The sequence below is a fragment of the Oncorhynchus kisutch genome, linkage group LG3 (genome assembly GCF_002021735.2).
Source record: "Oncorhynchus kisutch isolate 150728-3 linkage group LG3, Okis_V2, whole genome shotgun sequence".
Classification (NCBI taxonomy): Eukaryota; Metazoa; Chordata; class Actinopteri; order Salmoniformes; family Salmonidae; genus Oncorhynchus; species Oncorhynchus kisutch.
Window position 1 is genome coordinate 64,255,993 of NC_034176.2, and position 11,908 is coordinate 64,267,900.

Consider the following 11,908-nt stretch of genomic DNA (forward strand, 5'->3'; position numbering starts at 1 on the left):
ACATTCATGAGGCCACAGACAGAGGGAGAACATGCACTATAAAACTGTTACTGTTGTATAATACACTCTCCAGAGTAGATACTAACCTCAACTTCTTTTTCCGTGAGTGGAGGTGCACTATAAAATAATCAGAGAGGAAATATAGGTTCAGTATGTAAGTAGAAAAAAAACGAAATATATGGTCAAAGGTCATTCCCTGTCAGTCTAAATACTGTGATACCCACCAGCCTGGTAGCCCTCTGTGCAGTTTGAGTTTCCTCAGCATGATGTCTGAGATGTTGGGCATGGCGTCTGACTTCTCTTTAGCCTCCTCATCAGTAGGAGACCCTGCAGGGGGCAGAAGAGAGGGACCAGGCCACACACACACACACCAACCATTAGATAGTTACAACGTGGCAATCTGGTCTCTATGGGAAAACCTCATTTATTTAAATGATCAGATTACTATTTTGATAATCGACCTACTTCTGAACAGCATTGTAGTGCAATTTTCTTGTATCACAAACTACTTCACTGATGTCTTTTCAATGTTTGGGCAAACCAATATTAGCTGACTGGGTTCTCTCATGTTTTAGTTAACACTCACACCATCTGCTGGTGCAAACTAAAAATAACATTTCAGGTTGCCAATAAATTGCAGCTCTGTGCAAACTTAGAACAGAACATGCCCTCAGTTCTAAGGAAAATCTCTCGGGGTCAGTAAGGACTAGCATCCTGTGACGTAGCTGGGAGCCTTGACTCCTTTCCCCCTCACTAGATAAAAGTCTACTGTCCACAACCAATGGTCTGTTACACAGCACTGTCTCCTCTCCAGGTCAGACACAGGGTAACACAGTACCTCTTTCCTGTTCAGCTGTTTCACTCAAGTCTGCCAACTTTGACCCCACAATGCTTTGGTTCCGCATCAGCTTGTGCTCCTGTATACAGAAGAACAGTGCACATTTAGATTTTTAAGAGCTTTCATGTTGTAATAACTGTGTCGCACAAAGATGTTTACAAGACCAAAACATTACAAGAACAAAACATTCTCTCTCATGATTTTAGCATTTACTAAAAGGCTTTTAAATCCCCAAAACATGCATTAAATGTCATATTAATGCTGTCAGGTGAAACTCAAGGGATGAGCCCCGGTCGTTAAAAGGCTCCCATCGTACCTCTCTTATTTTGGACAGCTTCTGCACATTGACAGGCTGTACAGGGAAGTCCTTGTACCCAGAGGACTTGAGTAGGGCATCCCGAGTCTTGTCTTGAAAGGAGAAGGTTTCCTCGTTTGTAGGGGGGAGACTTGGTGCACCATTCCTGGCGTTGAGGGTTCCAACAGTGTCCCAGGACACAGCTCTCATGAGGGGAGGAAAGGCCCCGATTGTCTTGATCTCTGCCGTGCAGGGGGCCTGTTGAGTGGGGGGCCGAGGGACAGGCTTGGCCACCCCAGTGGCAGGGGCCTGGTTGGGGGCTCGAACCAGACCCTCCTCTGACTTATTGACTAGTACTGGTTCTGGGCAATTCTTAGCTGTTACCCGGGGGTCACAGTTCTCCTTCTGGCCCCCATTGGGCTCCCTGGGGGGTGGGGGGCCAGAGTAGCGGGGAGCCAGGGTGCCTGAGGACACCTTACGCTTCTCATTGGGCTTCCAGTCCACCAACCTCCTGGTGCTCTAAAAACAGCAATATCATAATTCCTTAAACACTGTCAATTCAGGAGAAACAAATAAGATTTTCTTGGAAAGGGGGCGCAAGAATGTCAACATTTACAATTTTCTACCGTAAATGAATTATTGTATCCAACATAGCTATGAGCATAGCTATTCTGGAGTGTAAACTCATGAGGGTTTTACTAACTACGTATTGCATTTTCATGTATGACTAACTGTTCCAGGGTGCCACTTGAGAATGAGAGTGGTGGTGAGAGTGCTGTGCTACCTCATGCTCTGGTGTACTGGTGTCAGCCTGCTCCCTCGTAGACAGAACCTCCAATCGCTGCCAGAGAGGAACACAAATCAACACACATCAACATAGTGTTAAAACACCACTACTGAGTGCATCAGAAAAATCCATACGGGTCTTACCAGGCTGACAGGGGATGAGGGGGAATAGTTCACCTCTGTGGCTACAGCTGAAAGAAAAAGGTTTAGAACAAAAGCTGTTTAATTAAATGTATTTAAAAAAATATTTTTAAGCAAGGCTTTTCATGAGTATTCTCTAACAGACAGAAAGATGTACCTATTTGAGGGGCTGTGATAAGAGAGCTGCTTCTGGACGGTACAGGTGAGGAGGATGGTGTGTGGTTAGGAGAAAGACCTGTGGATAAAACACACACACGTGTTTTATGTTTGGGCAATGAAAGTACAGTATACTGCATCAGCATCGCTTTCCAGATAACAACGCAACAATAAAACTATAGTTATTGGGACTTCATTTGATATCTGTCACTGTAGTCTGTTACGTGAGGGAAGACTGGACTTATCTGGCGTGCATTCAGAATGCTGCAAGACGAAGGCATGAGGGCACGTACGTGATGTTCAGATAACTCCGGGAAGTCAAGATAGAAAAATGCAGCAATTACAATGACTCACTTACGCAACTCAGCCTACAGACCTGAGGGACCCTGTTTCACTTGTATTTCATAACCAATGTTAAGAGTCAAAATATTGTTAAACCAAATCTACACTTCAACAGCTGACTAAATCTCTACTGTGCAAATAGTAGTCTTAAACTGAAGAGCTTAATAACGTGACATTTTTTGTATCATCTTTCTGCCTCTGTCTTACATACTGTATACTATACAGTAAGACTTATCGTAAAGTACTTGTATATTTCCCTGTTTCACTTGTATACCAATCTGTAAACCAGTGAGTGTCTCTCACCTGTGGGGGATTCAGAGAGGCTGCAGGTGGACTTTCGGCCCCTGCGGCTAAGGAAGCGGTCGCTGACTTTCTTGGCCTCCTGCAGCAGCACCAGGTTCTTCTGACGGTCCTCCTCTGAGAGCTGCAGCTCAGGCAGATGGTCTTTCACCAGGTCTATCACATTGCCTGTACTGTCTGAGAAGGATACACACACACACACACACACACACACACGTAATTAAAACCCAAACAGAGACAATAAGAGACAAATGGCAACAACCAATAGTATTCTCTCTGAGCTCAGCACAGAGCAACAAACCAACATCAATAGTAATCAAAGCAGAAGCATCCCGGTGCTGAGAGATTGGGCTATGCTTTTCTAAGGACAAAGGGCACCAGTCAGAAACTGATGACCAAACTTAGACATTTCAATAGATGTAATTAAATTAGCCAAACAATGTTATGAAGAAAAAAATCCCAATGGAACTCACATTTTGAACAATGGACTTATGTACCATTTGTTAACATGAGGCTATATTTAGCCTTTAAGTATTTGATTGTACCCACCGACAGTAGTGATTGGTCCTCCCAGGGAGTTTCGGGACAAGCGAGATCTGGGACTGTGTGGTCTGGGAAAGAGAAACGTTTAAAATGAACAGACGCCGTGTTCTTACGTCTTGATTTACATTTAGCTACTCTAAACACTTGAAGAAGGACAGATTTTCTTTTCTAGAAATATCTCGATCCTGGCTTGGTTAAAGTGGCAAATCTTTCAAGAGGTGGTTTGCTCTCAAACCTTTTTGACATGAACAGTCCTGTTCTCAGGATGAAATAACACATGTACCTGGTCTGTTCCAGAGGGCGACCGTCTGCTTGGACCACGGTCACGGTAGCTTGCTTTGGGAAGACAATAGTGGGAGCAGGCATCGCCACGGTAACTGCTCTACTTTCAACTGGTGTATACTAGATAGAAAGACATGTGAGAAACAAAAGGTTATGCAGCAAGACCAGAACTAGACTGCATGAAAAAAGTTTTGAGTGGACTTTTGAGGGACCTGGATCGCAGACATGGGATCCTGCCATAGAAAAATCTGATATTGTCTCTCAAATAGAAGGCAAATTCATAGATATGGATATTGTTATTGCAATGATGTAAATTGGGGGACATTTTCATTTAAATCATTCAAAACATAAAAGCATGCAACACAAGGATTACAGAGACATTTGAGTAAACATGTCACCAATTGGCTTGTGTCACCGCAAAGGCACTTTCTCATTCTCTACCCTTTAACCTTCCTGCTTATGTACACATCTATAAAATATTGTGTACACACCTTCACAGAGATGTTTGGTGACTTGGTTCCCCAAACTGAAGACTTGGTGTTTTCGTAAGCTTTTAATGTCGATATTAATGTGAAGACAGAGCCAAATATACACCTTAATGTCTCTCTAGACCCTCCCTGATGTTTACCATGACTGGGACTGTATGGGGAACGTGGTGGAATCCGCAGGAGGAAAAAGACTTCAAGGCATACCCATTTCAAAGCACTTTTAAGGGGAAAAATAAATACACTTGTGGTCCTCTGTGATCGGTGGGTATTTCAGTGAGGCACTTAGCTCTGTTGACTAGCAGGTGGTCCATGGTTTCCAGCAGCAGCAGCATTTTTAGCTCAGCAGCACAATGTCAACAGCCTGAACCCCTGAACATCAGAAACTCTAGACAACGTCCCTCTGGACTAAACACATCCTGAACTCACTGGACCTCAGCATCCCAGGAGAGTGGAAGGACAGAATGAACACTCACTTGAACCAAGTCAACCATATTAAGTATATTTCCAACATTAAAGGTCAGGCTTATATACCCTGCACATGTTTTATTTATACCCTAGAGTCCCAGTTCTATCCTCAGAGAAAATTATGCAAATAAACAGGGAGGCATTAAATTAACCTTCACTGAGAGCTTCACTGTGACCTTTGTCCTGGAAGAGAATGTGAATAAATGTTATCCCTGTAACAGTCTAAAACTGAAAGGCCAGGGCATTTGTTTAATAAAGGAGGATCATTTCATACGGCTGCCATACCCCCAGGTTAGATTACAGAGGCTCATTGCATTCCTCAGTGAAGTCTTATCTAGGCCGTGTTTATGACTGAGTGAAACGAGTGACAGTATACTTCTAGGAGGTGTAACTCAGTGGTTCTGGTGAGGCAGTCATCCGTTCAACACAAATCTGTATATAGGTCCTGATTGTACACAGACAGCTTTCAGGAAGCCTCTACTTTTTGTCTCAAAAACAGAGTTTCAAGAGCATGTTTTCTGGGTAGACATACTGGACTAGGCAAAGCCACATTCAGAGACTCATAAAACATCCAATCTGTCTACTGCTCTGTACAAGTCTACTCAGCTCAATAAACATTAGGGTGGGGAGTCACACAGGATCTGAACAGATGACAGAACAAAACAACGAGAGACAGTGCAGTCTTCAAAGTAGAGCCAAGATCTGGAGTGGTCTGGACAGACTGTGCTAACCTGTCTTGACCACCAGCGCAGTGCAAATTATCTCATCAACACAAAAAACAGGTAATAAGAGGCTCTGGGAAAAAAAGGTTGTAATCTGGACAGAAGAGGAAAGAACATCCTGCTCTTGTTTTTGCTGGGATTAATTACATATTTTCACTGCTGAGTGAAGCTTTGTTCCTGAGCCAAAAATAGAAGTGGATGAAACGCACCCATAAAGCACAGGAATCCCAAACTCAAATCATGAATGAATTAAAGTCTGGTGAAAGACAGTGAAAGGATTCATTGTTACTTAAGATACACACATCCAAAACACACTAACATGTATTAGCAATGAATATGTGAGCAACACTATGAGCATAGATATGAGCTAAGACTAATGCTCATATTGCTCATATGCTATTGTTGCTCACACATTAATTGCAAATCAGTATAGCTTGTCAATACTGAGTTTCTAGGTTTAATGAGATAGTGTCATGTATAGCTCTGAGTGCAACATACCACAGCTTTAGAGTGAAGGTTTAATGTAATGGATAGGTACTCACTGTGCTGGGTGAGCTGGAGGAACTGTCGAGCTCCTCAGGGGAATCCTCCTCTTCTTCCGGGAGGACGGGCATAACGGGGGGCTGTGGGGCTCGGGGTCGTGTCAGGGGGAAGAAAAAGGGGCTCTCAGCTGGAGTGGGTTGGGTAGGGGATTCCTCTAACTGCTGTTCAGTCTGAACCCAGGGAAAGCAGTACAACTCGTGGCCCCCTCCTTCCTGGAACCAGAATTATATGCATGCAAGCAGGAAGTCACACAGGTACAGGTGAGAATACACAGCCTCTGATAGCTTCTAACTATCAGGGGAACCACAAAGAAGCATGACGCTTCCTCAAATAGGATAAGTGTATAGATACATTTGCTTATGAACGGGTGTGCCAACTGGTGGTGGCTATGTCTGTTTGAACTTTGATGTTGGAAGACATAAACCTATGATGTCATAAGGAAAGGGCCTTGTAGACATACATTCAAAGTCTGTAAATAGTATTGCAGTTGCACTGTTCTGGTCATCTCCGTGTAAAAGGAGCAATGAGCACCAACATGTGACGCTTATAGGTTACATATCACAAGTCTGTATTATTAGAAGGCATAGATTTTTCAATCATTTTCCATTTAAAAAAATGTGGCATATGTCAAAACTTTGATTTGTGGATAAACAGATGGAAAAGGGGTCTTAAACATCTTCCAGAAAAAGTCTTAAAAAGGTATCAGAAATACATTAAAAACAATCATGTTGAAGTAAAGACCCCTGCCAACTAATATCAACACTTCTATTTAGTTTTGCAGAGATGATTTGCCATCTGTAAGTTTAAGTAATATTGCCTCGTGTCTTGTCATTTTGTTATCAAAAACCCACATATCTTTAAGATGTTTTCTAATTTCTCTTCCTCATGAGGAGGGAGGATAATGACATTTCACAGAAATAACAAGTAATGGTAGACCTACCAATTAGTTATAATGTTTCTACTGGTAATAATATTGGTAACAGAGTGATTGAAAAATCTGCAACATAATGACTGCAATTGAATTGGCCAAAATGGAAAATCATAGTAGTCACAAACCACAGTTGCAGTACAACAGAGTACAGGACAGTAGAGCACAGTAAAGTAGAGTACACTATAATGTGCTCTACTGTTCTCTACTGTGCTGTATGATGTCCAAACTTGTGAAACATAGACGTCTATGATTGGTACAGATTTGGTCCGGTCTGTGTAGAATAATACCCAAACATGCAAAGGAGGATATTACATTTCTCTACCTTTGTGCACCTATTCAGGTTGTATCACCATGAATATAAATGACATTCACAATTGCATTTCTGTATAGTCCAGATCAAGGACCCATGATGTGATTTCTGTTACCATCATTATACTATCGGGTGTTGATCCACTTCACGTACTAACCAAAATATACTGAACAAAAATATAAACGCGACAGGTAAAGTGTAGGTCCCATGTTTCATGAGCTGAAATAAAAGATCCCAAAATCGTATTTCTCTCAAATTGTGTGCACAAATGTGTTTACATCCCTGTTAGTGAGCATTTCTCCTTTGCCAAGATAATCCATCCACCTGACAGTTGTGGCATATCAAAAAGCTGATTAAACAGCATGATAATTACACAGGTGCACCTTGTGCTGAGGACAATAAATGTTCAGTTTTGTCACACAACGCAATGCCACAGATGTCTCAAGGTTTGGGGAGCATACAATTGGCATGCTGACTGCAGGAATGTCCACCAGAGCTGTTGCTAAATAATCTTATGTTAATTTCTTTACCATAAGCCGCCCCTAACATAATGTTAGAGAATTTGTCAGTACGTCCAACCGGCCTCATAACCTCAGACCACATGCAACCGTGCCAGCCCAGGACTTCCACATCTGGCTTTTTCACCTGCAGGATCATTTGAGAGCAGCCACCCGGACAGCTGATGAAACTGTGGGTTTGTACAACCAAATAATTTCTGCACAAACTGTCAGAAACCGTCTCAGGGAAGCTCGTCTGCGTGCTTGCCGTCCTCACCAGGGTCTTTACCTGACTGCAGTTCGGGATCGTAGTTCGGCACCTTCAATGGCCACTGGCACACTGGAGAAGTGTGCTCTTTATGGATGAATCTCGGTTTCAACTGTACCGGGCAGATGGCAGACAGCGTGTATGGCGTTGTGTGGGCGAGCGGTTTGCTGAACAGAGTGCTCCATGGTGGTACGGGCAACAAACACAATTGCATTTTACAGACGGCAATTTTAATGCACAGAGATAACGTGACGAGATCCTGAGGCCCATTGTCGTGCCATTCACCCGCCATTCATGGCTTCATGTCGCAAGGATCTGTACACAATTCCTGGAAGCTGAAAATGTCCCAGTTCTTCCATGGCCTACATACTCACCAGACATGTGTCGTGGAAGATTCAGAATTTGTTGGTAACATATGTAAGATGTTTTATATTCATCAAATGTGTGTAAGTTAATTCTCATCAGAATGGTATTTTTGTATAAAACTGTGGCGAGGTTGCAGTTATCTGTTCTATGTCAAGACTAAGTTGCACGGGCCGCTGAGAGGGGAGAGGTCAAAGTGTCATCATGTGTAAACATATCTTTTACTGCCTACCTTTTTCTAGTGGGGAAAGGAGGGTGGCAGTGTCTGGAATCATTCTATGCTCCCTCTAATGTTGTTTCTATCTTAACCTATAGCCTCATTCTCCTCTCTGTGAGTTTGTCCAGGAGTTTGTATTTAGAGTGGGTTGTATCTAAATGACAATTTGATATATGCCTGTTGATATGGAGGATTGGTTTATGGTTCTGGGGTTTGGGAAAGGAGACAAAGCTGAACGATGAATTATGTCTATGCTGTCTGACTATCGGTGATCTTTGCTATAAAGGATCCCATTTTGCCATTGTGTGGGGACTCTCAACTTTTCATTAGAGATACTGAACTGTTGAAAGTCAAAATGCTATAGAGCTTATATGATTAAAGATGGACTTTTATAACTAACTCTGACTTGTGTGTGTGGTCTGCTCCCATGATTTGGTAAATAGAGGAAATTTCCACGACACATGTCACTCATTGAGCAGCTTTGGCATGCTCTGGATCGACGTGTACGACAGCGTTGCCGCCAATATCGAGCAACCTCACACAGCAATTGAAAAGGAGTGGGACAACATTCCACAAGCCACAATAAATAGCCTGATTAACTCTATGCGAAGGAGATGTGTCGCGCTGCATGAGGCTAATGGGGGTCACAACAGATACCGACTGGTTTTCTGATCTACACCCCCTACCATTTTTTAAGGTATCTATGACGACAGATGCATATCTGTATTCCCAGCCATGTGAAATCCATAGATTAGAGCAGTGTTTCCCAACCCTGGTCCTTCAGTACCCCCAACAGCACACAGTTTCGTTGTAGCCCTTGACAACCACACCTTGTTCAACTCATTGAGGGCTTGATGATTAGTTGACAAGTTGAATCAGGTGTGCTTGTCCAGGGTTACAATAAACATATGTATTGTTGGGGGTACTCGAGGAGCAGGGTTGGGAAACATTGGATTAGTAAAATCTTTAAAATTGTTGATTTTTTTCAAACTCAAGATGTCATATCAGAGCTAACACCCAATTCTTTCTGCAGACATCTTTTAATTATTTTAGAGTTTTTGGAAAAGGTGGTCAAATAAAAAACTGAGAGATATTTTACTGTCATTCTGTTAACAAACTTTGCATCTGCACTGTTCCTCTAATAAATGTGTTTTAGTAACATTTTCAGTGGCAGTTGTTAAACGTAGACTTCTGTGTATAGGGGTGTGGTTTGGTAAAGGCTCAGTGCAGTCAAAAACGAGATTGTCTGTGTTTTGATATATATTTCCACACTATGAGGTTGGACTAATACTGTGAAATTGTGGAAATTATAATAATGCTCTTTCAGTGTAAGAGCTGTTTGAACTGTACTTTCAGCCTGTTTTGGTGGGATGGAGTTTTGGTCAGCCTGGTGACATCACTAGGCTGTAAATTTGTTAATAATAGACCAATAAGAAAGAGAGTTCCAAACCTCTCTGCCAATAACAGCTAGTTTTCAGATTTCCCATCCCCACTCAGACCACTTCCAGACAGTCCTAGCAAAATTTTTGCTTGAGAAATTGCTCTTGCTGAGAAGCTTTTATTTGTTTAATTTTTGTACCATTTTGATTGAAAACAATCACAGAAGTTGTATAGGGCTGGTGAATTGGCGAATACACAGTGTCTATGGGGTCAAGTTGCACTTCCTAAGGCTTCCACTAGATGTCAACCGTCTTTAGAAACGTGTTTCAGGCTTCTGCTATAAAGGAGGGAGGATTGGGAGCTGAATAAGTCAGGTGTCTGGCAGAGTGTCTCTGGCTCGTGACGCGCGGTCCTGACAGAGTTCGCTTTCGTTCCAGTGCTTTTCTACAGACAATGGAATTCTCCGGTTGGAACATTATTGAAGTTTTATGTTAAGAACATCCTAAAGATTGATTCCATACATCGTTTGACATGTTTCTACGACCTGTAATGGAACTTTTTGAGTTTTTGTCTGGACGTAGTGCTCGCGCCTCATGAAGATGGATTACTGGGCTGAACACTCTTACAACAAGTGGCTATTTGGTCATAAATGATGGACTTTATGGAACAAATCAGTAATTTATTGTCGAACTGGGATTCATTCTGTGCATTCTGATGAAGATCATCGAAGGTAAGTGAATATTTATAATGTTATTTCGAACTTCTGTTGACTCCAACATGGCGGATATTTCTTTGGCTGGATTGGGCTCTGAGCGCCGTACTCAGATTATGCTTTTTCTGTAAAGTTTTTTTGAAATCTGACACAGCGGTTGCATTAAGGAGAAGTCTATCTTTAATTCTGTGAATAACACTTGTATCTTTTATCAATGTTTATTATGAGTATTTCTGGGATTTGATGTGGCTATCTGCAAAATCACCGGATGTTTTGGAATCAAAACATTACTGCACGTAACGCGCCAATGTAAACTAAGATTTTTGGATAGAAATATGCACATTATCGAACAAAACATACATGTATTGTGTAACATGATGTCCTATGAGTGTCATCTGATGAAGATCATCAAAGGTTAGTGATTCATTTTATTTATATTTCTGCTTTTTGTGACTCCTGTCTTTTTTTACTTGGCTCTGACCTAACATAATCATATGTTGTGCTTTCGCTGTAAAGCTTTTTTAAATCGGACACGATGGGTAGATTAACAATAAATTTACCTTTCATTTGCTGTATTGGACTTGTTAATGTGTGAAAGTTACATATTTCAAAAAAATATTTTTTTATTTCGTGCGCTGCCTTTTCAGTGGAATATTGTCTAGGGGTTCCGCTAGCGGAATGCCTGCCCTAGAAAGGTTAATAAACTGCATGCTTTCCCGAGTTGTAGTTGGAGGACCATACAACATATCATCACGATATGATAGTTAGTATATAAATATTTGCCCATGAAGGCGTTTCCAGCGCTATTTCTCAGATTATTAATTTAACCGACACAAAAAGATCCCACCATGTCGAACAAACAAATTGTTTGTTGGCATTTATACAATTGTACCGGCATTTTATGTTTCCATCAGCCCGGTCGTGACTTTTTTCATGCGTTAATTAATCCGCATGAAATGGTTGCATGAAAACGTGGTTAATAAGATACTTAATTGCTATCCAGAAATGATTGGATATTGAGATAGAAATGGCTGGATTGGGCCTTTAAACTTCGCAAACATTGTAAAGTGAAAGAGAGAGTCTCAGCGTCACTCTGTTACAATGGATTTGCCCTTCTCTCAAAGAACTTGGTTATGATGCAATTAATTATCATTGCAATATTCCAGATCCAACACAAATCTCTAGCGGCATATTACTGTAATAACATGTCAGACAAACCACCACACAGACATGTCAGCTGCTTCTCTCTAGTGTTAAACCTGACTAGCAAGTCCTGCAGCTTCCAGCACTGTGCATAAACAAATGTGACCTTTGTCTCCGCAGAGGCGG

The 11,908-nt window shown here is 41.8% G+C and overlaps 1 protein-coding gene across 1 annotated transcript in view; it reads right to left on the reverse strand.

Moving 5' to 3' along the window:
* LOC109887333 (uncharacterized) overlaps positions 1-11,908 on the reverse strand; it is a 39,638-nt gene that overhangs the window by 12,582 nt on the left and 15,148 nt on the right. Inside the window, exons 22-32 of the mRNA XM_020478747.2 lie at positions 5,901-6,113; positions 3,685-3,803; positions 3,408-3,469; positions 2,862-3,035; positions 2,218-2,295; positions 2,064-2,110; positions 1,918-1,974; positions 1,155-1,652; positions 839-917; positions 225-327; positions 87-117 (exon numbers count right to left, since the gene is read on the reverse strand). Of these exons, the coding sequence (XP_020334336.2) occupies positions 87-117; positions 225-327; positions 839-917; positions 1,155-1,652; positions 1,918-1,974; positions 2,064-2,110; positions 2,218-2,295; positions 2,862-3,035; positions 3,408-3,469; positions 3,685-3,803; positions 5,901-6,113 (1,461 nt within the window). The remainder of the gene's footprint in view (positions 1-86; positions 118-224; positions 328-838; positions 918-1,154; positions 1,653-1,917; positions 1,975-2,063; positions 2,111-2,217; positions 2,296-2,861; positions 3,036-3,407; positions 3,470-3,684; positions 3,804-5,900; positions 6,114-11,908) is intronic.